Source organism: Sparus aurata, chromosome 15, assembly GCF_900880675.1.
Source record: "Sparus aurata chromosome 15, fSpaAur1.1, whole genome shotgun sequence".
NCBI lineage: Eukaryota > Metazoa > Chordata > Actinopteri > Spariformes > Sparidae > Sparus > Sparus aurata.
The window spans coordinates 4,998,039-5,022,494 of record NC_044201.1 but is presented as its reverse complement, the minus strand read 5'-3'; the positions used below and the strand labels follow the sequence as shown (position 1 = coordinate 5,022,494).

The following is a 24,456-nucleotide window of genomic DNA, read 5'->3' as shown; positions in this document are numbered from 1 at the left end:
ATGATTGTACGTCCTGACCGATCCTCTCTCACACTCAGCTCAAGCTTGAAGTATGTTTGGCCCAAAAGAAAAGCACTGCATTAAAAAAAGAAAAAGAAAGAGGAAAAAAAAACGTATTTTTAGGCTGCTTCGTTTCGGGAAGTTTGCAGCAGAAGAACCCCTCTCTGCTGCGGCATGTTTGCAGAAACTGTTTATATTCTTATAGTTTAGTTTAGTTTGGTTTAAGATGGGTTTCTGAAAGGGATCCTGCAACTTCGCAACAACAAACGTCTAATGAGTTTGAAATAACTTGTGTTTTACTCACCACCCAAGTAAAAATCCAAGTTTATCTTGTGTATGAAGGCACTTTAAACGCAAACAGGTTTTTGCACCAAAGTGCTTCACAAAGACAGACATGTGATCAGCGCAATCGCCAGAATAATTGTGAGCCAAGTAAGTTTCTGTGCAAAAAGGAAACATTAAAATTGGGTTGGATTTTCTATTTCTCTTTTGTGTTAAAGCTGTATTTATACCTAGGCACAATAACCACTTGGTTAGGGTTAGGATAGCATCATGGTTTGGTTTGAAATACCTGTTTTGGTCGCTACAAAGTCAACTGGAAATGGTTTTGACGCCTCTTGCCCATTTGGCAGCCTTATTGAATGCAATAAGCCAGCACCTTCCCGACAGGTGCGACAGGGGGCTAATAAGCACACATAAGCACAGTGTGAATGAATGCGGTATGCTAGATTGGCTACAGATGTAAACCTTGGACATATCAGTGGTTTGCAGAAACATTCATTGCTAACATTATATCCTGGGGACTTGTCTGCATTTGTGAATACATACAGGCATAGGGATACATATGTGCATAGTACGGCATGATTCAAATAGAAGCAGGTTTTACCAGGCAAGCATAAAGAAATGGAAGTGCAAAGCAAATGTAAAAGAAATACAGAAAGAAACAAACAATATAAACCACAAATGTAATGAAATGAAGCCAGATTAAGTACAGTTAAAAGCCAGAATAAAGTGGTTGTTGAGGTGCATCTTGTCAGTATCATGTTGTTTCAACGTATATTTGTTTAAGTTATTCTGTCAGTTTGTTTTTAGAGGCATTCTTTTCAGCAGTTTTCAATGAAACTAACCAGGTAAATACAGGGTGATACTGATGATAATGCTGATTATCATTTAACAGAGCTAAATCTATGCACATTGACCGCGGACAAATGGTGTCCAACCCAAACCGCCAACCCAACGCGTCAGTATTTGATGAGACTCAACAATCAACTTTTTTTGGTTCCTTGCACAAAAGGTGGATGTAGATTGAAGTGTCCAGGAAACACTCGACCTAATCGCACATCACTTGTTCGAGTCTCATTAAAAACAGTTCGTTGTGAGGATAAGATTTCTGTTGTTAATTCCCCAAAGGTAATGAGAAGGTCCTCTTACAAAAGAGACCCTTGTAAAGCTTTTACAAGGCACCTTTGGTTAATCTATTCCGCTTCGGCTGAATGAGTCTTATGAGAGGGGGGGAGATGTTTCATGTAGCTCAAATGATTGTTTGTTGTAATTTAGGTTTATTAAGGAGACAAGAGAGGAAAAAGATACAGGCAGCTGGGGAAAGACAAATGTTCTGTTTTCCCTCTCGACAGAATGAATGGCAGCCAGAGTAAACATTAAAATGTAAAACTTACAATAGAAGTAAAACAATTAGAATAACAGACAGATAACATGAATATGGAACAATCATGAGCTCAAACCAAAAACAGGACAGCAGAATGGTAAGAGCAGATGTTAAAACCAACTGAAACATTGAATAATGTTAATAAATAGGGTTTTACCACTTTTTAAAACCTTTTAATCAGCTGGTTTGAGATACTTCAAAGGGAATTCATTACGACACGTTCAACAGCTGTGTTCAAAAAGGACTGCCAAAATAAACACCGATGCTAAACGGTCAAAGTTACCACTCTGATTAATAACGATGACGCCAGCATCCGTGCAGTTAGGAGCAAAACAAATGGAGCTTATGAAAACAAGAAGAAGAGGACGCGTGCTGAGAACCTGACCAATGGCGGCGTCTGAACTGGACCTGTCACACCTCTTCAGTGAGACAAAGGGTTGTGTCTGCTCCTATAGCTCCTCGCTGCCCCGGACATGTTCCTCAATCACTTCAAAGCTCTCTGAGTGTTTTCTCAGAATATGTATTAATCCAGCCCTGACCTGAGCTTTAAAAGCAACATCTCCACTTAATACAAGAGGTCAGCATCATTAGTACTGTTACTGTTAATAGCTCCCTGCATTATGTGTTCATTTGCATGTAAAGACGATAAAGGTATACATGAGGGAGGAGAGATACCCAGTGACACTCAATGATAACCATCATTAATAAATGGTACACTCGCAGTTAATAAACTTTAGTTTATTGTTATTACACTGTAGATAAACTATAAAATGCTCTGTTAAGCATTTATTAAGCAATGTTAAGGTTTACAAACTCTAACCCCATAAACAGCAACCATATATGTAGCTGCCAAATATATGTAGAGGAGGGAAAATAGCATTATTTGCCTCTGATTTGTAGAGCAACATCAAGTGTGAAGAATTAAAAATGATTACGTGAGTGCAGCATTGGAGTAACTGCACTGAAATTCCTCCTCTGACTATCTAGAAGACAGTAGCAGTTGTGAGCTAGAGAAGCCTGAACGTACAGCTACTGGACCCCGTGAATTCTTCAGGCACATGCCTGTCTCTGCAGGGTTCCCAGTAAAGTAAGCAAGCTTTGCACAACCTATAGAGGAACAAGTCACGGCGAAAGATTGGTTGGAGAGTCTTGAGCGAGCCCCGAGAACAGAGCCACAGCACGCCTTCACTTCAACAGGCTTGTAAAAGTCTGCAAAGCTAAAGATAGACACAGGCAGTTCGAGGGACAGCAATAAATCAGTAGGAGACCCCCAGGGCCTTACGAGAAAGGGTCCTCAGATGATCCTCAGCCTGTCACTCAAGTAAGCCCTCTCATGATGTCTAATGTGACCTCAAGACTGGGGCGTGTACCGTCTTTGATTTGTAGCTGAATACTGTGAAGCCCTTTAAGTTGTTTTAATGTTCTAAGCAAATTACTTAAAGATAAAGATATAGATAAAGAGCTCTTTAAAGGGACAGTTCTCCCCAAAATCACACACTGATTTTCATTTGGCATTCTGCTCTGAGAGCACCAAACCAATATCAAAGAACCTTGCCTCAAGTCGCCTGCGTCTCATCCAAAAAGCTGCACTTGAACACACCACAGCCAGCATGCTCAAAGAGAGGAAATGACTCTCCACACCACCAGGTGACAGTAGTCTGTGTTAGTCGTTCAAAAAAAGGATTGTTCTGGACTGCGGATATAAAAACCGTTGTTATGATGAAGATGCATTTCTTTGACAGCAACTTCTAATCAAAGATATGTCTGATTAAAAGTTGCAAACGGCACTGGCGAAGAGTCAGAGGCACAACCCAAGGAGGAACTGCACTAAATAGGTGACATAGTGGATACCAAAGGGACAGGCTCAAGGGGCTCTCCCTTTCTTTTATGCTGTTTCTCTTCTCACGCACATTTGCTCAGCTGAACACAGACAGGCTAAGCAGCTGACTCCACTTGCTCAAATGTCCCAAAAAGTCGCCGACAAGGGCAGACTAGTGCCAACACTGCAGGACACAGAGCAACAACTTGAGCGCCGGACGCTGAACAACAGCCCCAACACTGACCGACGGTCAAGCTGTTATGTTAGCTAGCTTAGTAAACTGGACTCTCATTGATGAGTAAATGCATGCTTCCTTCTGCATGCCGATATGGTTTCCTAGTGTAGTTTGGTCAAAAAGAAAGCAGTTCCTACATAAAACTTCTCACAACAACATGGATTATGTGGAGAAACAGAGTCATGATTTCTATAGAGAGGCACTGCACTACAGGCAGAGTGCAATCTATATGCATTTCAGATTTTGAGATCTTTTGATATAGTAATTTCACCAGGAGAGCCATGATCTGTCTGCATGGTTGATCCCGCCTACTTTGCACCCAAAGGGCCTCCACATTCCTGTCTCAGCTGGACATGCAGCAGGCCACCACCTGCAGCATGTCAACACACTACACAGGGTTAACGACCCCCGCCGTCACTATAAAACTATTTACAGTCACCCTAACTGGAAGGTGCTGTAAAAATAGTGTTTGAAAGCACCCATTTGAGCTGTTAGTGAACACTGTCGGGTGATAAATGGAAGGATCGAACCATGAGAGGCAAAGAGAGGAGTAATGGAAAATGTAAACAAGAAAAAATTAGGAGGAAAAAAACAACAACACAAAGAGAAGAAATTAGACTGTGTTCAGGATCAAGAGCTGCAGCGGATACAGATAGCACAGTAAACGCTCAAAACAAAAGGCTGACGTCTCTGACTGGCATTTGCCCATAGCAGTGCGCGCTAACAGTTGGGGGAGGAGAGACATGTTTTCTTGTCTCAGCTGTCACTCCGGAGCTCATGGTGGGAGAACATGAGAAACAATGCCCACACTCTGCCTCTCAGCCACATCCACGTGCTGAGATGCCCCATCCACCACCACACTGGAACATCTTTTGTTTTCCTCCTTCGCTTCTTTGTCTCGTTCAGATTGATGTTGAGTCAGCGCGGCCCGAATAACTTTGAGTGTTTTCCCAAGTCGTTCTCGGGAAGAAAAAAGAAAAAAGCATCGTTAATTTTCTCTGGCAGCCGAATGCGCTCCGATCTGCTTTGATGTCTGAATCCAGAAACCGTCCTTCAGCAAGAAGGAGCTGCTGGCTCACTGTGGATCACACAAATGTACTTAATGTATTTGCATCACAAAGACAAGAGTGATTTTTACTGAGAGAGAATGAGACAGTATCTCTATTGCTAATTTGCGCTGCGTGGCAGTTGCCTAGTAGCCAGCGACGCCCTCTTCGCTTTCAGTCCACATCACATGGCACCAGAGGAGCCCAACCGAAATAACTGGACCAGCCTCCAGAGGCAACCGCTCACCAGTGTGATATATACGAGCTGAGTGGCCATCTCTTCTCGTGGATCATTGCAGAGCATTAGTGTGAGGGATATTCACCGAAACATTCCTCATAGAAATTTGGATTAATCTTTGCCCTTTTACGTAACACAGACTCTTGTTTTCCACACGAGAGCATCAATGTTCGAAGAAAAGAAAAAAAAAAAAAACTGGTAGATGACTCAGCCCGAAGGAGCGCCTGAAGATGTCTGCTCCACGCTCGGGCCCGGCTGCCGGGAAACACACACCAAGTCTTCATGTTGCATGCGTGATCACTCCTCATGTGCGTGTGCTGCAGTAAATCAGCCATGCAGGTCTCCATTATGGAAACCCTTTGACCTTGTGCATGCTCATGAAGACAAACAGCATCACTCAGTGGGCACGCTCCCCCTGCAGTATAGATTTTCAACTGCAGAGTTTCTCTTACGTCCTGTCAAACACACATTTCATATTTAGAACACAGTCTTCCACTTTTTAAATAGAGGAGCAAAAGGTAAGCGCATGATTACTTAACAAAGGGGACTTTAGAGGATCCCTGCATAAATCAGCTTTTATAGGATCCAATAAAGATGAGACGGCGACTGAAGCTGCTCTACTTTTGAGTGTTTTAGAAGCCCTGAATCGAGCAGCTACAGAGCATCGGAACAAAGTGTTGTCTTCGACCTCAGAGATTCTAAATAACTGTTATCTTGAAGATTGTTTGATGGGTTGAGATCTCTGCAGAGGAGCGTTCTCTGAAGCAGGCAGCGCTCCAGTATTTTGCTCAGGGACACTTCATGCAGGGGTTTTTTTTTGCAGCCCAGCTCTCTATATATGGTCATCATTTTCTCCCCGTTAATGCTGTAATTTACGGAACTAATATGACACCGCTCACAGAGTTAAATAAGACTAAGGAGTAAGGAGTCAGTAATTAACGCTGACATTTCCCTGTTTCCCCATCGGCTGACCAGAACTTTGTTCATGTGTCATAGCATCCAAATGCCACGCCAAAGCTAAAAAGTCATTATGACATCTCGGATTAAAGGCAGCTCTGCGTCTGTGTCTTTCTGAGGCTGTTTGAAAATGATTCACATGTAACTGTCAGACAGACAGACAAAGCATGAGAATACGGCAATTTCTAAGAATCATCATCAGCGCTGCTCACAAACCCATTGAGAGTCATCAAAGGCTTGCTCTCATATTCGCTGCCATATTTCAAAATCTGTCAGATTTGCTTATGGGCCTTTCAAAGCCTGATCAGGTCTGGATTCTGAGTCAGTGTACGCTGATTGGAAAAGGAATATTTTCTGGATTCAGAAACATTAACTTTTCATTATGGGCTCTGACAGGAAGGTTTGATGAGGCTGTGATGCACATGCATAGGTGTTACCCTCACCTGTCGTCTCTCCCAACCTGAGGCCCTACATTAAGGGTGTTTTCACACTTGGTCCCTTTCAGCCCTTCAAACGAACTCAGACTGATGACTCAGCATTTTTTTGCGCATATGTGAACACAACAACCGTACCCAGACCCCTTTGAAACTAACCGTAGTACGGTTCGCTAAAAGTCAGTGGTACGGTTCGCCTAATCTGCGCATTGTGAACACAAAGCTCACCGGGTTCTCTTCGCCTTTTTCACTGTATTGTACTGGGACTGAGGCCCCATCAAAGCTGAACATGACCAGAAAGAGAACCCGGTCCTCTTTGTAATAAACTCACAATGTGAACACAAAAAGAACTGAGTTCTTTTTCTGTTGGTCCACTTTTTGGTCCACTTACAGAGGACTGAGTTCGGTTCGCTTTAAGGGGACTATATGTGAAAACACCCTATAAAGAGACATGGTCCTCTGCCTGTGTCTGTTCTAGTAACGAAACAGAGGGATTCACCGGCCAACTTTGCATTTTCCCTCAGCTCTACACAGCATTTTAGCTCATTGTTTTGGTTTTACGCAATTGATTTCAGCAATAACGTATAAACTTTATTAGGCGATAACATGATGATAATAGGCTTGTTGCACTGCCCTCATGTGGTCCAAAGGTTTAAAGGAATGACTTGACATCTCTTTGTCTTCTCTGCCCTCCAGCTTTTTTTTATTTGCTGCACTGATGTACAGATCTACTCCAGGACCCTATGACATCACCGTTGGATGCCCACTGTGATTTCACCCATCAGTTTGTGGACTAGAATCTCCTAGTTGGATCTGACAGAAAACCTGCAGCCACTTTGGTATTGACTATTTTACTCTAAACGGGATCATAATTACAACATGAACATCATGCTGTGTTGAAGAGCACTTGACGATAGCAATTGAGGCCAAATACTTCATAAGGAGCTCTTTACTGGGGTTGTAAATCAAGTGAAAAGTAGATTCATTTGCTCATCAGCTTACATACAATTCGACATCAAATTTAAACCAGTGCAGTCACGCCCTGCTAACCGCTCAGTGAAGAATGCAGGTTTAAGGCACTTCCAGATTGGCTTCACTTTCTGAAGAATCTGACAGGAATCAGTCTGCCATCTGCTCAACCTAACGTGCAGGCAATGTGGTCTATTTCCAAAACCCCTCAAAGAAAAGAAACTACCCCGCAGCCAGACATCAGAGTGTTTGTTCAAGGATGATGATGCATTAAAAATCACCCTCCCAGGTACAGTGGCAGGATGACCAACGACATCTTGTTCCGTCTGCTGTGCCAGCAATAGTGGCAAAGGACGGTGGACAGATGGCACAGAAACTGTTTCCATCAGTCATGAGAGTGTCCCCTCAGTTGGTGCGAGTTGACTTTTGACTTTGTTATATCACACAGTATGTCGTTTTCCTGAAGTAATCCCTGAGCAAGTAACGCTCAGACAGGGATACAGTCTAAAGCTTCTTTCATTTCAGAAGGTAGTCTGAGCTGCACTTGACCTCCTGCCTCAAACCTTCTTAGAGCGCCACGGGGCCCGGGGCTGACCTCCCCCGCTGAAAATCACCACCTTGTCAGATTGGCTGTTATGACTGCAAGTTACTGAGTCACCTCTCCAGTGGTACATGGACTGAAACTGCAGCGCAGTGTTGGTCCGACTGACAGAGCGTGGCGAGATGAGCAAGCTCTGAAGCAAGGATAAACTCCAGTGGTTAGCAGGGTGACATGATCACCTCCTCAAGCTCTGGTCATTTCATCGCCTCTTGAGATTTGTAGAGCCCTGATGGTGGAGTGGGCGGCGTTAGATCTCACCAGCCCTGATAGTGTGATGAAAATAACTGTCATCATTACAACCGTCACCGTGCTCAGCAGCAGCAGCCACGTTTGTACTCAGCCTGGAGTGCTTCGATCATATCAAGCCTCTTGAGAGGGAACTTGAAATGAAAAGAGACCTCCAAACTGTGCAGTGTTGTTTCTCTATAGACCTTGATTTTTTTTTTAAAAGATAAAAAAACCTCCTCTTGATGATTTTGAAAGCTGCTATTTTAGCATTTTTGCTGTCTTTCAAATCCCTGCTTGCAGCAAATGGGACCACAGAGAATATCAAGCTGCTGTACACTGAAAAGTGGCTATAAACAAGATTTTTATGTTTATTCTTACTGTATGTGATTGACCATTTGAAACAGGTCACCCGCCGTCATGATTTTACAGGTATTTTTCACCTGAATTGGCAGCTTCACCTGACTTTCAGCTCATTGTTCAGCTGTCCTTGCCACAGATTTACAGTACTGGTTCACTCTCGCAACTCTCATAGCATCATTTTCAGCCGCAGCATGTAGCTGTTCCTTGGTGTGAAAACTCTAAAATCTCACCGTAGATTACCTGCTCAGTATCAAACAGCAGACAGACACAGCCAAAGGGCCAATTTGCAAGAAATTCTCAGAATTGTAAGTTAAATGATTTTCATTTTTAAAATGAACTTATATAATCAGAGGGTAAAGAAACAACAGGGTCAGTGTTATGTCAGAGACATTGATGTCTTGAGCTGTAGTCTGAGGTTAGCATGCTAACCAACCAGCCACGACCAGTAGCTTCAGCTGGGAAATGTAAAAGCGACTATTTGTTACTTAATAAAGTAACAAAATAAACTCACAAAATGTCAAGAAAGGAAATATTGTTATACATGTATAATTTAATTTCATTACTAAACAGAAAAATACAACTGTACACCATCTGAATCCAAGTTTCTCCCTTTTACCAAACTAAGAAGAGCTTAACTCACTGAAAAAAACACACTTCATTCAAACGCCACATAAGAGAAACAAAACTCACTGAAGCAGTCTTGGTTTGTCTCTCTACAATCAACTCTGGTTTGGTTGAAATAAATCCTCAATTCACTACATACTACATCACTAACATGAGAAAATATTCCAACTCTAGACACCATTTTCCCCTGCAGTTGGTGTCTGACTCTTTCTCGCTCCTTTGCCACTTCATGCCTCCGCTGTCTTCTTGAACTGGAATCATAGTCTTGGTCAGAGCGGCTGTAAATCGCCTCTGTCCCCTGTCTTTGTATCTCTGAGGCTGTGTCCAGTCCCTGTCTGGTGTTTTTACTGGGAGGCCAGTTGATGAGCCCTGATTCCTGTGGTCTGAGGTTGCTGATTGGGCCACTAAGCCCCACGGCTAACTGAGCTAGCTTACTTGCTAATGGCAGCTTGTTGCTACAGCCAAAGATAACAGCTACAGCAGAGAGGGGCAAGTCCAGTATAGTGAGCAGTGGAGCTACCTTAGAATCCTTGCCATTTCTTACAAATAACACATTTAACTGGTAGCTAACTGGTTAACAAAGTGAAACAGTTAGAGAGCCAGATATTTCCCCCAGGAGTTTGCAGACCACAAACAGAGCAAAAAGACAGCAATGGATTACTAATTGCCAGGTAGTCAGAAACACAACACTGAGTGTATTCTAATTCATATGTGCTGCAGAAAGCTGGAATTCTATGTTCAAACTGATAACTGATATAAAAATAAATGGACTTTATATGTGTGTAAACGTGTCTGTATTTCCATTTAGGATCACCAGTACAAGCACAGGACAGGCTGAAGTATACAGTCCAGAACATGACTGTGTACACCATGGCAGTTTTATTACCCAGATCCGTCTTTCTCATACCACCCACTTTCCAAGCCATCCATTAATAGACGAAACTCGATTTGCACTCCGACAACATTATCTTCACGGACTAAGTATGGTATTATGGATAAAGACCACAGCACTGCTGAGAATAGAAGAGAATTTGTTTGCGAACCGATGAATCAGACTTGTTTCTCTTGGCTTTACAGGCTTGAGGGAGAGTCAGCTGCTTAATAGCAGAAGACCGTGCATTGTGTTGTAAAAATTAAGTTATTATGTATTTTCACAGATGGAGTAAAACATTTCTTCCGTGGGAGAATAATTGACAGACAACAGAGCAAAAAGAGTGACCAGATTGGAAAACAGGCTGCATAGGCACGTAGTAACACATTAGTCACGTTGTAAAATCATTAACACAGTATGACTTGAATTATATCTTACGACTATAACTACCTGAGTCAGAAGAAAGTGCAGAACACAAAGTATTCTACCACCTCAACCTCTCAAATCCAATGACAGGTGGCGGTTATTAAGAACACCGTCTGTTTTCTGTCCACAGTACAGTCTGCACACCTGCATAATTAAAATATTTTCAGCCACATTAAGCTGAGAACTATCTTGAGACCATCACTCTGGCCTATTTAATGAAGTCAGCTGAAACGGGAAGATGTTTAAAGCACAGACTCACCCCCACCTCTCCCTCCTCCCTCTCCTTACTGTGTACAGTAGTAGCGTGTGGGAGTTCGTCTTGGCTGGCTGTCCGACGCTCTCCAGAGTGCCAGAGAATTCTCCAGCTGGCCGAGGAACCAAGTCGAGGTAAATATATGCCCCTTTTCATCCAAGGGAGGATGAGGGCCTTCTTTCTCCTTCAGCAGGCAACTGCAGGAAATGCCAGAGGTGACTCAAACCCCTCAGCAACAATTTATCAGCAGCTGGGGTCATGATCTAATTAGTTTTATTTGGATCTCCCGGATCTCTAGAGGCTGCCATGGTAAGACCAGACAATAATCAGTGCCGGATCACTCCTCTAATAATTTGCAAGCAACTTTTCTGACAAAGTTTGAACTGTTCTGGAAGTTTCACACAAGAGATGTTCTGTGTTTGTTCTTGGATTTATCAGGGAGCTGCAACCAACAATTCTTCTCATTGGCAGTTATTTTCTTCATTGATCAATTAGTTGTTTGGTCAATAAAATGTTAGATAATTGTGAAAAATGTTCAGCAGGAAGTTCACTAAAACGATGCCAGCTGCTTTATCGCGTTTTCAAAATAGTTGCCGATTAATGTTACAACTGACAACTAATTTGATTGATCGTTGCAGTTTTCACAGCAGTAATTATATCAATAAAAGTATCATAATGATAATAATAATGATAACTGTGATAATACGAACAATCTCCTTGAGGCAAGTAACAAATATGGTAACAGCACAGCAGCAGAGACTTCATGTTCTCTGCAATTAGGTGGAAGATAAAATGTGCATACATCAGCATCAGCAATCGGCAAAAATGAGTCGGAAAATATCTGCAAAAATCCATATGGTGCATCCCTCGTCTGTATTCTCTCCAGTGGTTGAGAATCTGTTGGAGAAAAGGTGGTGCCCCACGCATCACTGAACCAAACAACACTTGAATCAAAATGTAATGAGAGACTGTGATGAAGATATGCTGAGTTTTTGAATGTGAAATGAGTAATAAATCACACCCAGCAATGCCTTTCTCTACGCTTCAACATAGTGATGAATATTCAATGTGACGGGCAGAGTTCAGCCACTTTTAGTCATTACTATGATGTATGTGTCAGAGAGCAGAACTGTGAATAAGTCCCCGTGTGTGTAGGCAGTGTGTGTTTATTTGAAAAGCTTATGCTTGGCTGACTGTTAACACCCGAGTGGATCTAAAGAGACCAAAGTTTGACTTGTTTGCATTAAAACTAAATACATGCTGGAAGGAAAACACTCTTTAGAGGAAGAGGCCACCGCTCACTTTAACTCACTGTGTCCATCTGCTGGCTGTTAGTGGGTCTGCCATGATGTCATCTTTAGGCACAAAGACAATGAAAAATGAAAGGGACTCGCAGTAAATCAAGTACATTATTGTAAAATGTTTTATTCAAAAGCATCCCAAGTGGAATGCTTTATCATATCTTACAAACGTCTGGTATACGCACAAAAAAAAGGGACAAAGAAGAAGAAGTTTACAGAGAAACAGACAACTTTCATTTCTTAAAGACAAAAAATATACGAAAACAAGAACTTGATTGGCAAACTAGAAGATGAACATTAACTACAATGAAAGCCCTCGAGCGTCATTAGAGAGCCACATCTGGACCATTTCCTCGAACATAATCTCGAATCAAAATATGGCCGCATGTGAGGAACCTGCTGTGCTCTTAAAGAGCGACTAACCACTCTCTGTAGGGGTGAAATGATTGGAACAGGAAGGAGGTAAAGCCTGTGCTGTAATTTGCCCCACACATGTAGACTCTTCATCATTGAAAATAATGTCACATCCTCACTTCCTCCTTGGTTTAAAGAATTAGTCACATCATCAATACTATTAATTATCTGGATGTCTTATAATCTAAAGCTTAGTGCAGTTTGCCTTCAAAGGTAATCCGTTTTATTTGAAAATTCACATGATGAGTTAATCTTTTGCTATAGATGAACTTGTGCAATACGTTTGTCTTTTTTACAGTTCAGTCATAGTTATACAAAGAAAAAGCAATTAAAAATAACAAAACAAGTCGACATCTATATGATTAAGATCATCAATAAGGACGCATTTTTCACATTCATGGAAATCAAAGTCCTGTTTGCACACGTATGTCCAGATATATCAGGAGCTCTGTGCATCATGCTTCAGCTCGTTCCCCACACACATGTGCCATGTTGAGCTACCGAGGTGGTGGCGTAGCCGATACACTGACCTTTAATCGTAAGGTAGCAGCTGGATTTAGCACAAGACAAACTAAACAAAGGAAGATTCATCACAGACATGCTCAGAAACTTTGCCTGAAGCCTCGTTTTCGCAACTCATGTCATATTTTACTCTAGATCTCGTCAAAACAAAAGGTTAGGAGACGGGACAGCCACGAGGAAAATTCCAATTTCAAAATCGGACCCGATGCGGGGAGCAAAATAGAGGGGCTCGTTATCTCCTGAGCAAACAGATGCAACAATGATGCAAAAGAGCGTGAGGTCCAGAATAACTTGACTCTGCACCTCGGAGAAATTTCTTATCCAGTCTCCAATCAGGCAGTGATGTTTAGCAGATATTGTTGAAAAGAAAAAGCTAGCTGATGACTGAGCATCAATGACCGGGCTTTGGACATGGCTGGTGTTGGTTAAAGACTGATTGGTAAAAAAAATTAAATGTTACGGACATAAAAACACAATTAACAGTCATTTTCTTCCTGTTAGAACAGCATTATCCAATGAAACACAAACTGACATCATAACGCATCAATAAATAAAAAGGGACATATCACTCACTGCACTTAATTTTGAGGAAACCAATTTTCTGGTAAGGCTGGCGTAGTTGCTTTTACATTCATGGGAACGAGACTGTTAACTAAGTACCACCTCGTACTGTGGTGAGGTCACAGCCGCGGCAGGGGGACACAAGACACATAGTACTTGAACTGTTTTACAATCAAGCTAAGAAAGGCACTGGAATAATGTTAAACCACATTAGTTTCTTATGCTCTCAGTTATCCATCTTGAAAAAGGTAAAAATCTAAAAATCTTTTCTTGGACATCATTTGTTTTTGAAAAATAAAGTTTGTCATACTTAAAAAAAAGTATTTTTTGCACCTTTGACTCATTTTAGCAAGGACTGTTTACAAAAAGTAATCTATTAAAAAAAAAGAAGAAGAAGAAGAAGGAAAAAGCTTATGGCAATTTGGTCATCAAATACGCCTTTGATTGACACCATTTGCACTAATAAGCTTGTAGGAACATGAAGACGTTAACTATGGTTTGTGCAGAGGGGGGGAAAAAAAAGTTATTGAGTCCTTATGGCCAAAAACAAGTTGAGATTTAGAAGTTTGTCGAAATGGTTCAAGACCTGCTACAAAAGGAGAAACTGTCACGTCACATGTCACTGTCACATGAAGAGGAAAAGACACAAAACAAATATAAATTAGTGCTCTGTGTTGACAACTATAACGGAGGAGAAAGAGGACGAGAGAGAACAAAAATATTATATGTTTACACACAGAGAAAAAAAAAAATACTAGGTGGGTCACAGTGCTACCCATTTGGACAGGGATGTGTCTGTTACTAGAGGTGAAAGGACAGCGCGCTACACTGAACAGTGCCGTCTTCCAAGGGAAAAAACAGCACTTTTGGAAGTCAAAGTCCTTTGCCGCTTCCACACAATAAGGGTCACTGATTGTCCAGTTTGCTGTACTTCACACCTCGGTTCCACGGCAACGCCCGCAACGACGACGGCACCTGATAGTTGCGAGGGACCATGCCGTTGACGTTCTCCTCAAAGTATAGGAAAAGTCTGTACCACCACACCCGTGAGAACGGATTACTCTGTGACGTCTCTTTCAGTGACTGAAACGGAACAGAGAAGAGATACTAGTTAGTGGGATTGTTAAATATCTGATGCACATTTAATTGACAGTTATTGCTACGAAACAATTCCATACAAATTATTCAGGGTCTACTTCCACGAGGACCCCTTTAAGTGCAGGAGTGGACAGGTGGAAATCAGATACAACGTTGTACTTGGTAGATCATTTACAGGTCAAATAACAAGATGGAAATGTATTCATTCTGGTAATCCAGCAAATGAAATATCTGAAAGCTAAAGATACTTCATCACGCTGCAGTTCCACAGGTTTTTACAGAAGATACATTTAAACATATGCGCTTATTTTCTTTATTGCCACGAGTTACAGAAGATTCGTGGCCTTTTTTTTGCCTACAAGCTCACTTACTTGACACGTCATACAAAAGCAAGAGGTCAGGTCATCCAGATGTGCCAAACTATTTCCAGTCATTAACTAAGCTAAGCTAATCAGTTGAATCATCTTCAGTTGCCAGCTGCAGCTTCTTATTAAAGCGTACAGATACCAAGCCCCCAGGAAGAGCACCACACTGTGAAGCCAGCTTTCGTGGTGACCTAAACCGTTTCATTTCAACGTCACATGATACACTGGAGCCCAAAAAAGACTTTCAAGTATGAGATAGTCACAGTATATTTTTATCGTGCCGTTTATACGAGTAGCATTTCATTTTTTTTACTGCCGACTACAAGCACAGAATTTTAAAACATGATAATTCCAGAAAAGCTGAAATACATGTTGCTTATTTACAGCACTGACAAAAAAACTTGTGGAGATGGTTCAACAATCGATATCATCTGCAACTGGGTGAGAACGCAGGAAGACATGTGCCACGTTTTCCCACCTAGACCATCCTCTGTGTTCACAGTCTTTGTCAGCGATTCTCCAACTTATCCAGCCTTGACCTCATTGAGTAATCAGGTTGGACCCCCGGCCCTGACCCCTATAGCACTTGGACTTTTAATTCACTTTTTACATTCTGACAAAAAGAAGGTTAAAAAAAAAAGGGGGGGGGGGGGTTTAAAATAAAAAGACATTTCAGGCAAATATCCCCGGTACAGGCAAATCCTATTCCCCAGTCTAAAGATTTGAATTCTATCTCATTTTCTATAAAACATCTGGTTAGCGCTGGACATCAACGCAAAATCAATGCTCTGTGCAACATAAGTAGACAAAACTCACCTGCTGGTTGGCCATGGTGTGGTACCACCAAAAGAGGCGTGTAGTGATAAAGTATGCAACCAGCACATCCACAGTGTAGTGGTCATGTGCCAGAAGGATGCAGAAAATCCCCACAGCACTCAAGGTCCAGCAAAACCAGTGGTACCACCAGAACCGCTTGGGGGAATCTGCCAATCAGAGACAGCGATGACAGATTAAACCCAACGGCATCAACTCTAAATAAGCAGTTAACACTCTTTAAATGGGTCAATAGGCGTCCACTGCTCTGTTTTCACCACTAGATGTCACTGCTATATCAATCAGGTCTGTCAGCATGAACCTGGTGGAAAATAATGTCAAAACCATGTGAAGTCACAGACGGAAAGAACTGTTGACTCAAACAGTTAAAAGTTCTTTAACTTACGACCTATATGGTTGTCGATGAACCGAGTGGGTGTGCCAGATAATGGAAATGAGGAACGGGGGGGTTATGTAACAGAACAATGTCTTCACATGGCTAAACTGACACTCATTTCCTTTGTGTCTTAATTTCCTGACACTATTTAGAGAAGCGTTGAGAAAGCCAGCAGTACCACACTTTAAATACCTAAACCAAAACTAATACAATTAGAGAACAACCATGGTTAAACATCCCAATCACCATTTCTGATTTGGATCCCTCTCGTGACACCTGACCTGCATTTGACTAAAAACAAACCACGTAAACTGAGCGTCATTTGTGGTGTAGAGGTAAAACCTTCCTGTATGTTCTTGCTTATACTGTCGTATAAACACAGTGGAACTTACACTCCTTGATGAAGAGGTACGTTAGCGTTAGCATGACAGTGTGGCCACTGTACAGATAGTCTCCACACATGGTGTGAGAACCTGTGATCGATAGGCCCCCACCGGCAATCATCTTCATTACTCTCCTCATCTGCGCCTCCCAGTTCCCGAGAAGCTGAAATAAGAAATAAAAAAAATAATAAAAAAAACAGACATTGATGAGATCATCTTTAGATTATTAAATGAAAGTATCAAATCTGACCATGGAGGATAAACAAATATATGATGTGTGTGGAAGAGAGAAGGACAAAGGCAGCACAATTTGAGTTAATCCAGACAGCTGTGTTCATTTCTTCACGGCAGAGATGAGGACAGCTGCTATCAAGTTTTCCATCGAGTCTGCATTCGACTCATCTCTTAAATCATTTTTCCACCTTTTTTAGCACTACTTAACTGTGGAATGCTGCAGGAGTAAACTACGTTTTATAAATAAAATCCTCATCTGTCGAATAACCATTAACTCATAAAATGCATGCAGATTATCCCCTAATATTTCATTTAGATTAGCAGTATTGTTGAATTAAAAACAAACTGAAAATCCAAATCCTCATGTGAATGAATGAATTGTTAGCCTGAACAACCTGTATTATTAATCCTGTTTGCTTCCAAAGGGTTGCAGCAGAGCATTACAAGAAAGAGATTGACCGATATGTTTTTGATTATTTTTTTTTTCAGGCCAATACTCATAACTATTATTAGTACTCAATGACACCCACAGCCAGTATTTAAAGCAGATATACTGTGCACACCAGTGATGGTATGCAATACAACAATTTACTCATTACTGTACATTGATACATTTGCAGGATTCACAGTTTCTCTCATTTTTAGTCCAGTACATTTATGTGGTAACTTTGGTTACTAGTTACTTTGCTAATTCAGATTATCAACACTTCAGTATCCCTTTTACAGTCCACTGATTGCTACCTACTTATCCAGTTAATCATAGTATATTATTAGATGTAAAAAAGTGGACACAAACAAGGTTTCCCTTTTGCAGTCCAGTTTTAGCTTAGAAAGAAATGGGAGTAGCCATGAACAATATCTATTTGAGACAGTCATTTATTGAATAGTACTTTATTTTTTTCTTGTAAGAACATACTTAAACTTGGGCTGATGCCAACATAACACTTGGATGACTATAACCGATACTTAATATTGATGGGTAACTGGTGCCTACGACTTGCCTATGTAACGATATCAGATTAATTAAATGAATACATGGTGGATACTAGTGGAGATGTATCTCTGTTGTTAGCTGTTCTGTAGTTACCTACTTATTACCAGTGATAATTACTGAATAATACATCATAATTTATGGGATAAAGACTAAGGAATTAGGAAGCATTAGTAATACTTTATTATTATTTAGCATCAAAGCCAAAGTAACACATTTTTAAATAAATGTATTTTATCGGATATCTGACACAGAACAAAATAACATCAACAAAACACAGCCGCAGAGAGTCGGCAAAAAGCTGAATACCAAAAGCGGTAATCAGCCAGGCCTATAATTGAGGCCACACAGACTGCATTTATTTTATTATCCATTTTCACCGGAATTGTCTTAATTTTTCTTTGAGCAAAACACCATTAACTCAACAGGAAATGCTGTGCACTGGCTTTTAATAAATGAATATGAAGCTGCTCTCCTGATAGAACAATTGCAGCATTATCTAATAGGAACGACAAAAAAAGTGAAGCCAACACACACGCACACACAAAAAAAAATTGGACACACATCTCACAATCAGTGGTCAGTGTAGAGCACTCATAGGCTTTCAGCTTGCAAAAGAGATGTTTTGTTTTTTTTTCCTGAAGTTGCCCATTCAGCAGCACGATGATACCGAAAGCAGGTGAGTAAGAAAAAGACCTGGCATGCCTATGATGACGAGAAATTAAAGCGTCTGTGTATTGTACCTTTGGAGAGCATTTGAAGTGCATCCCGGGAACAGGCAGAGTGGTGATGTACATGGTAATGCACCGGTACAGATAAAGTGTGCCCACAATGAAAAAGAAGCGCCTGCCTATAATTGACCTGTAAAGGAAGGACAAAAATGAATGAAATGATAATGTTCCTGCAGTTCAACTAAAAAGATTGGAGTGATTAAACTAGACTGTACCTGTATTTGAGCAGAGTCCACTGTATGAGCCAAAGTCCCACCAGCAGCATGCCATTAATCTCACAGATGGAGAAGGCCCACTCCACCCTGTTAAACATGTCGAAGAACTTGTCAGGCAGTGGTGGGGTATGCTCTTTTGGCGGTACCCTCTCATGGACCACTGAAATGACGACAGTGGTGGTGACAAAGCAAATCACTGCGTAGACAAACGCTATGCCCGTCTTCCCCCACTCAGCAGGGAAGGAGGAGCGTGTCATTTCCATTGTAGGGATGGGGATGTGGACCATCTCTTTTCTGAAGTCCTTCAATGTGCCATTCCTCTGAGGCTTGCTAGTTCCATTAGGTAGACCACCAGCGTGCCCGTTGGCATGGCCGTTTTTGTGAGCCTCAATATGAGTCTCTATCTGAAGCGTCTCCAGTCTCTCCAACATCTGCTGCCCACCATCAGAAGACACCAGCGAGAGGGGAGGCATCTTGAAATCAGCCTCGGTGAGCCTGAGCAGAGAGGGGCCATCCGTTTGACGGAGGGCATCTATGTACTCCGGCATCCCCTCTTTGCTCAGCCAATCAGAGACGTCCTCTGCTGACCATCCTGCCACCTTCTTCATCTTGGCTGCGGCGATGTAGAGGATAAAAAGGGTCCTCAGACTAGACGGGAAGGTTAACAAGAGGCTCGGCTGTCTATGGGGCAGTGCTCTGTCCTCTCCAGTTTTGGCACATGGTGTTTTTTTGCACCCAGAGGGAGCCCAGCCTCCTCTTGAATGGACGGGGAGCAGGAAGTAAGCAGCAAGGTCAGTCAGGGTTCGGGCTGATAGATAGCATATGAACCACAGTGGCGTCCTTGGACTTTCTTCACCTCATAAGGTCTTCCCCACACACTGGACCCCTGTTAGAGTGAAAATAAAAGGATGTGAGTCAGAATGCAGCGACCATTATCACATAACTCCACCAGGTGTGGTCATTGGCCAGATGCCTGGTCAGACCTGGAAACAAGTAAGGGTGGGAATCTCAGCACACCTAATGATCCAGAGGCTATGATGGTCTGACCAACCACTGAAAGTGTTTTACAACACAAGTCTTCACAAGCATTTATCCATTCACACACACATTCATTGACATACACTTGTAGCTGAGGCTACCATGCAAAGTACCACTTGCTCATCTGGAGGAATAACCACTCATAAACAATCACACAGCGATGGAAGCACAACCAGGAACAATTTGGGGTTCAGTATCTTGCCCAAATCATGTAGAATGCAGGATGCCCCCCCCTCTGGTCGGTGGACGACTGCTCAACCTCATGAGCCACAGCCCAGTATGGAGGCTCTATTGTAATTTATGGTGATGGACTGACTGATTGTGTATGCTGTCAATAATAGTTCTTGTAAAGAAGATTGGAGCCTAGACGAGGCTAGAACAATGTAAGTAAATAAAACACAGTTGTAAATCAGAATCAGCCCAGAAAGTTCGAATTGTGCATCCCTAGTGATTTACATTTAACACGTGTCTTCAACCGATTCTCAATTCAACCGATTCTCGATTCAAAAATTGATACAATGCATAGTGTGTTAAGGCAAATTATGGCATCAGAACAATACAGTTTGTATAAGATAATTAGATTTTTAAATAAACTGATTCCAATGATGTAATCACACAAAGGCAAACTTAAGACAAAAGGTAACACTTATTCATGCTAAACAAATAAAAACTTACTCACTGCACAAGAACTAACTTGCATAAATAAAACTGCCTAAATAAAAGCTTAGGCCAGCTGCCCCTTTCTTCCAGGAGTAAGTCTCAACTCTCAGTGACTACAAGAATAATACAAAAAAAAAAAAAAAACTTTTGCTCATAAATAAAATCATTTTGTGCACTTCTGTTTGACATTGTGCCTGCAGTGCATGGCTGCCCTTGTTTGCATAGTTAATAGCCGCTTTTCTACTGGGCAGCAAGCCGCCAATCTGACCATCCTTTTTGCGGCTCGGTCCGCGGATTTAGACAGAAGCCGGTAAATTTGGGGGCTGTCCTGGTCCGCCAATTTGCCACCTCGGAGGGTAGACTTTTATCCAACTCCATTGCGATCTAAATCCGAGACGTCGATATACAGGAAATTGCGTGAGATGGGTGGAGGTGTGGATGACCTGCACTGTTGTGCACCCCACAGCCGGGGAGTTTTAAAACCAGGAAACAGCTGATCACAGCAGTCAGTCCATCACTTCATCCGCGGACGTCAAGATGAGCAACTGGACAGCCGCTGAGATCCAGGAGATGCTAGCGCCTCCTCGGTCTCTGAAGCTGTCTTCGCTGTTCGCTTGTTGTTGTAGCGGCAAGCTAGGAACAGTCACTACTTTCAAATTAAAAGCCCCCCGCTAAGAACCCAGTTCTAAACTTCAATGGGGTGCAATGTAAAGCTCTTATTTTGAAGATAAATTCGTTGTCTTTCTTTCCCCAAGCTTGCTGCAACGCTGTGTACGGAAGCCCGTGGGGGCGCACAGAGAGACGGGGGAACGTTAATAAAAATTGGATTTTTGAAGTTTATGAATCGATTCAGAATTGTGGATGATTAGAATCACGATTCTTATGTGAGTCGATTTTTTCCCCCACCCCTCACCATCCAATTGTTCAGCAGTAAGGAACGTAAGGCCTGGCAGTCTTTGCAATATTGATCAAGGTGATATGATTGACTTTCCTGCATCGAGACACAATCTTTCAATAGAGAATCCTGATAAATCCAAAAGGCAAATCGATTTTTTCCCCTCAGTCCCGACTGAATAATAGATAAAAATCACCCATGAAACTAATCAAGCTCCATATCGCAGATATGAAACATTAAATATTTCATTTGCATCGTCATAAAGCTTTTACAAGAATAACAGCAACAGTGTAAGGACCAACTGATTGACATGTTTTCCCTCCTTTATCCTCACAGCAGAGAATGCTTTTCATTCATCAGCAGCATTATTTAGAGTTGATTAGCTCTTTTATACATACATAGATACACACACACACACACACACACACACAGACACAGAATAGGTTTCTAGTTTAAAACCACTATTATCAGTCTATTATTAGACAACGGTGTGTAAACAGATCCGAGGTGAACTGACGGCAAGAGAAAGTGATGTGTGGGAGGAGAAGGAAACATGTACAGCGAGGCAGCGATTAATCATTAGGTTGATAAGCAGAATAGACACGACTTAACAAACATAAATCCTGATTTCTACAGTTTAATGGATTACAGGGTCAATTGATCATGGAATTTAGGTTACTCGACCTATTCATCACTCAAGCCAAAGAACAAAAAAAAAAAATCTATGAAACTGTGTAGAACATAGTAGCAGATAACAATCCCTGTTCTTTCACATGGCGCCCTCACACAGTGTTTCTAATCCAGGGCTAGGCTTCAGCATTAAAAAGGAGGTGAACTCACATATCTGCTTCATATCATGCTTTTGTTTACACACCACGATGTCAGTGGTAGACACAGGGTGGCCCTGCTCAAATACCGAGGAGTGCGGGGGGGGGGAGACAAACTGCGATACGGAAATCATAAATCAGAGTGAAGGTCAGCACTGAGCACTGAGAGAGCCCCACCCCAGTAAACAGGCAAGCAGCCAGCAGTCAGGCCCCAGCTCAGCTAAGGGCCAATAGCAGCTAAATACACTGGCAGGCTGGCTGGTTGGCAGGACAACAAACTGCGCATCAGTAGCTCACCTCCACTCAGCTGAGCTCAAATGGTTATTCCAGAAAAAGGCTTACAGCCCACTTATTTGGCCAGAAAAACAGGGCCAAATAAGTGGGCTATAAGCTGGGACAACGCCTGGCATCACACGTACTCCCGCTGAGGTCTGGAGAACAGTTTGACCTGATAACTCCACAACTGTACACACAAACAACAGAGTGTGAGTGAAAAGAAACATATGCTAGCAAACAGCACAACAAGAGAGTCCCCAGTGCGGCATCTTAGCCACGTGATGACCTAGCTGTGTACCTTAGCAAAGAGTGCAACTGTGAACAGCATTCAGCGGAAATCAAGAGAAATACAGGCGTATTGAGCGGTTGCATCAACATGCTGCTAGCAGTGTGGAGTTCAAACAGATGAGAGATTAGCTGTCACTGAGTCAGCTGTGCGCAACCTTTGGCCTATGAATCAGTTTACAGCATGTTCGGTGAAGAAATAATCTGACTAAACTGAAGTGGGAAAAACAAACTAATCCGCACACTAATAAACTGACCTGTATTTGCTCAGTCTCAGAAATCCCACAGACCTTGGATATAAGGATTTTTGGGACTTGCTATAGCTATAACCATTTTGTAAGTGAGACAATGGAAAAAGTACAATGCTTCTGTGCCACTGTTCTCTATATACATACTACAAAATACCGCACATTTTTAGCATTCACCCATATTTTCTAACCTTTTGCCACAGTTATGTGTGGAGTGGAGAATAAAAAAAAAATCTAATAGTCTCTCTTAATCTACATTGAAAAACACGACATTAAATTTGAGTCTGTCACACATGTGTGGCCGCTTCATATCTCACGTTAATGTACAGCAGTTACCAAAGTGTGTGTCAATTTTGTTTACTTTAGATTATCAGGAGTCAATCACACACAGTTGTGCTTGCATTTAACTCTATAGCTGATAGAGTAAAAATAGAGACAACATGCTTTCAGCAGAGTAACATTAGCAGTTAATCAGTCCGCAGTCTAAGACATAATCATTTCATCCAAACGATAACCAAAAAGTTAATTGGTTTATGCAAAATGGCGACGTACTCCCCTGCGTAGTCAGTGGAGGTTTTGCAGCAGTCTGGAACTATCAAAGCCAAGCTCAGCCGATAACGGTGGCTTGTAAAAGTTTAACATTTCAAATAAAAACTAAAACCATAAGCCCCAGTGCATAGGAAAGGCCCTTTGATCATGATCACATGACTAAATACAAACAGTTACGTTGCAATCACTTAAAGCACTACAATCAAAACCAAGATGAGAAGGGATGGACGTGAAACAAATACCAGAATTCATCCCCTGCCACCACTGCTACAAAACAGGAAACACTGCCAGATGCAAATTCCCAGTGACGCTTACATTTTCAGTGCGCTGATGTCATTTAAAACACATCACACAACACATAGTATCTTGTCAAACTGCCTCTGTTGTTTGTCACAATATATGAGGCATGATTTGAGGGATCAGTGTAAAAAAAAAAATTGTGTGTTCATCAGCTGATCAATATCAGAATGTTTTTTTACAGTATTGACATATATATGGTCTTTATTTAACACCAGGGCTAAATGTATCAAGGATGTGTATGCACAGAAATGCCTTTTAACACACATTAACTGGTAGCTATAATGGAAGAAGGTGGGGTGAGAATTTACATACCTCCAAACACACATTTTACCAGAGAAAGCTACGGGTGAAACGATGAGGTGGACATGAAATATCAGCTGAGGGAAGGTCGTTTGCCAATTTCACTGCTTGTATTATTTTTCAGTCTACACATCCTTCCTTGATCCTGGATTACAAAGCACTTTGTAAAGTCTATTTTAATATGAGGTCTACATGTTAATCATCCTTCTGACTTACAATAAAGATGACAGGCAGATACAGGTACAGAGATGATGATTTCCAGGTACATGTGTAGGTGCAGTGCTGTAAAAAGATACAGCCTGGTGAAGTAGTCGTGAACAATGCCA

The 24,456-nt window shown here is 41.7% G+C and overlaps 1 protein-coding gene across 1 annotated transcript in view; it reads right to left on the bottom strand.

Annotated features, from left to right (window-relative positions):
• Positions 1-12,127: 12,127 nt before the first annotated feature.
• Positions 12,128-24,456, bottom strand: part of LOC115596858 (phosphatidylcholine:ceramide cholinephosphotransferase 1) — a 29,761-nt gene continuing 17,432 nt past the window's right edge. The window contains exons 2-6 of the mRNA XM_030442285.1: positions 18,753-19,638; positions 18,550-18,667; positions 16,591-16,744; positions 15,805-15,971; positions 12,128-14,608 (exon numbers count right to left, since the gene is read on the bottom strand). Coding sequence (XP_030298145.1) covers positions 14,432-14,608; positions 15,805-15,971; positions 16,591-16,744; positions 18,550-18,667; positions 18,753-19,360 — 1,224 coding nt within the window. The 5' untranslated portion in view covers positions 19,361-19,638 and the 3' untranslated portion in view covers positions 12,128-14,431. The remainder of the gene's footprint in view (positions 14,609-15,804; positions 15,972-16,590; positions 16,745-18,549; positions 18,668-18,752; positions 19,639-24,456) is intronic.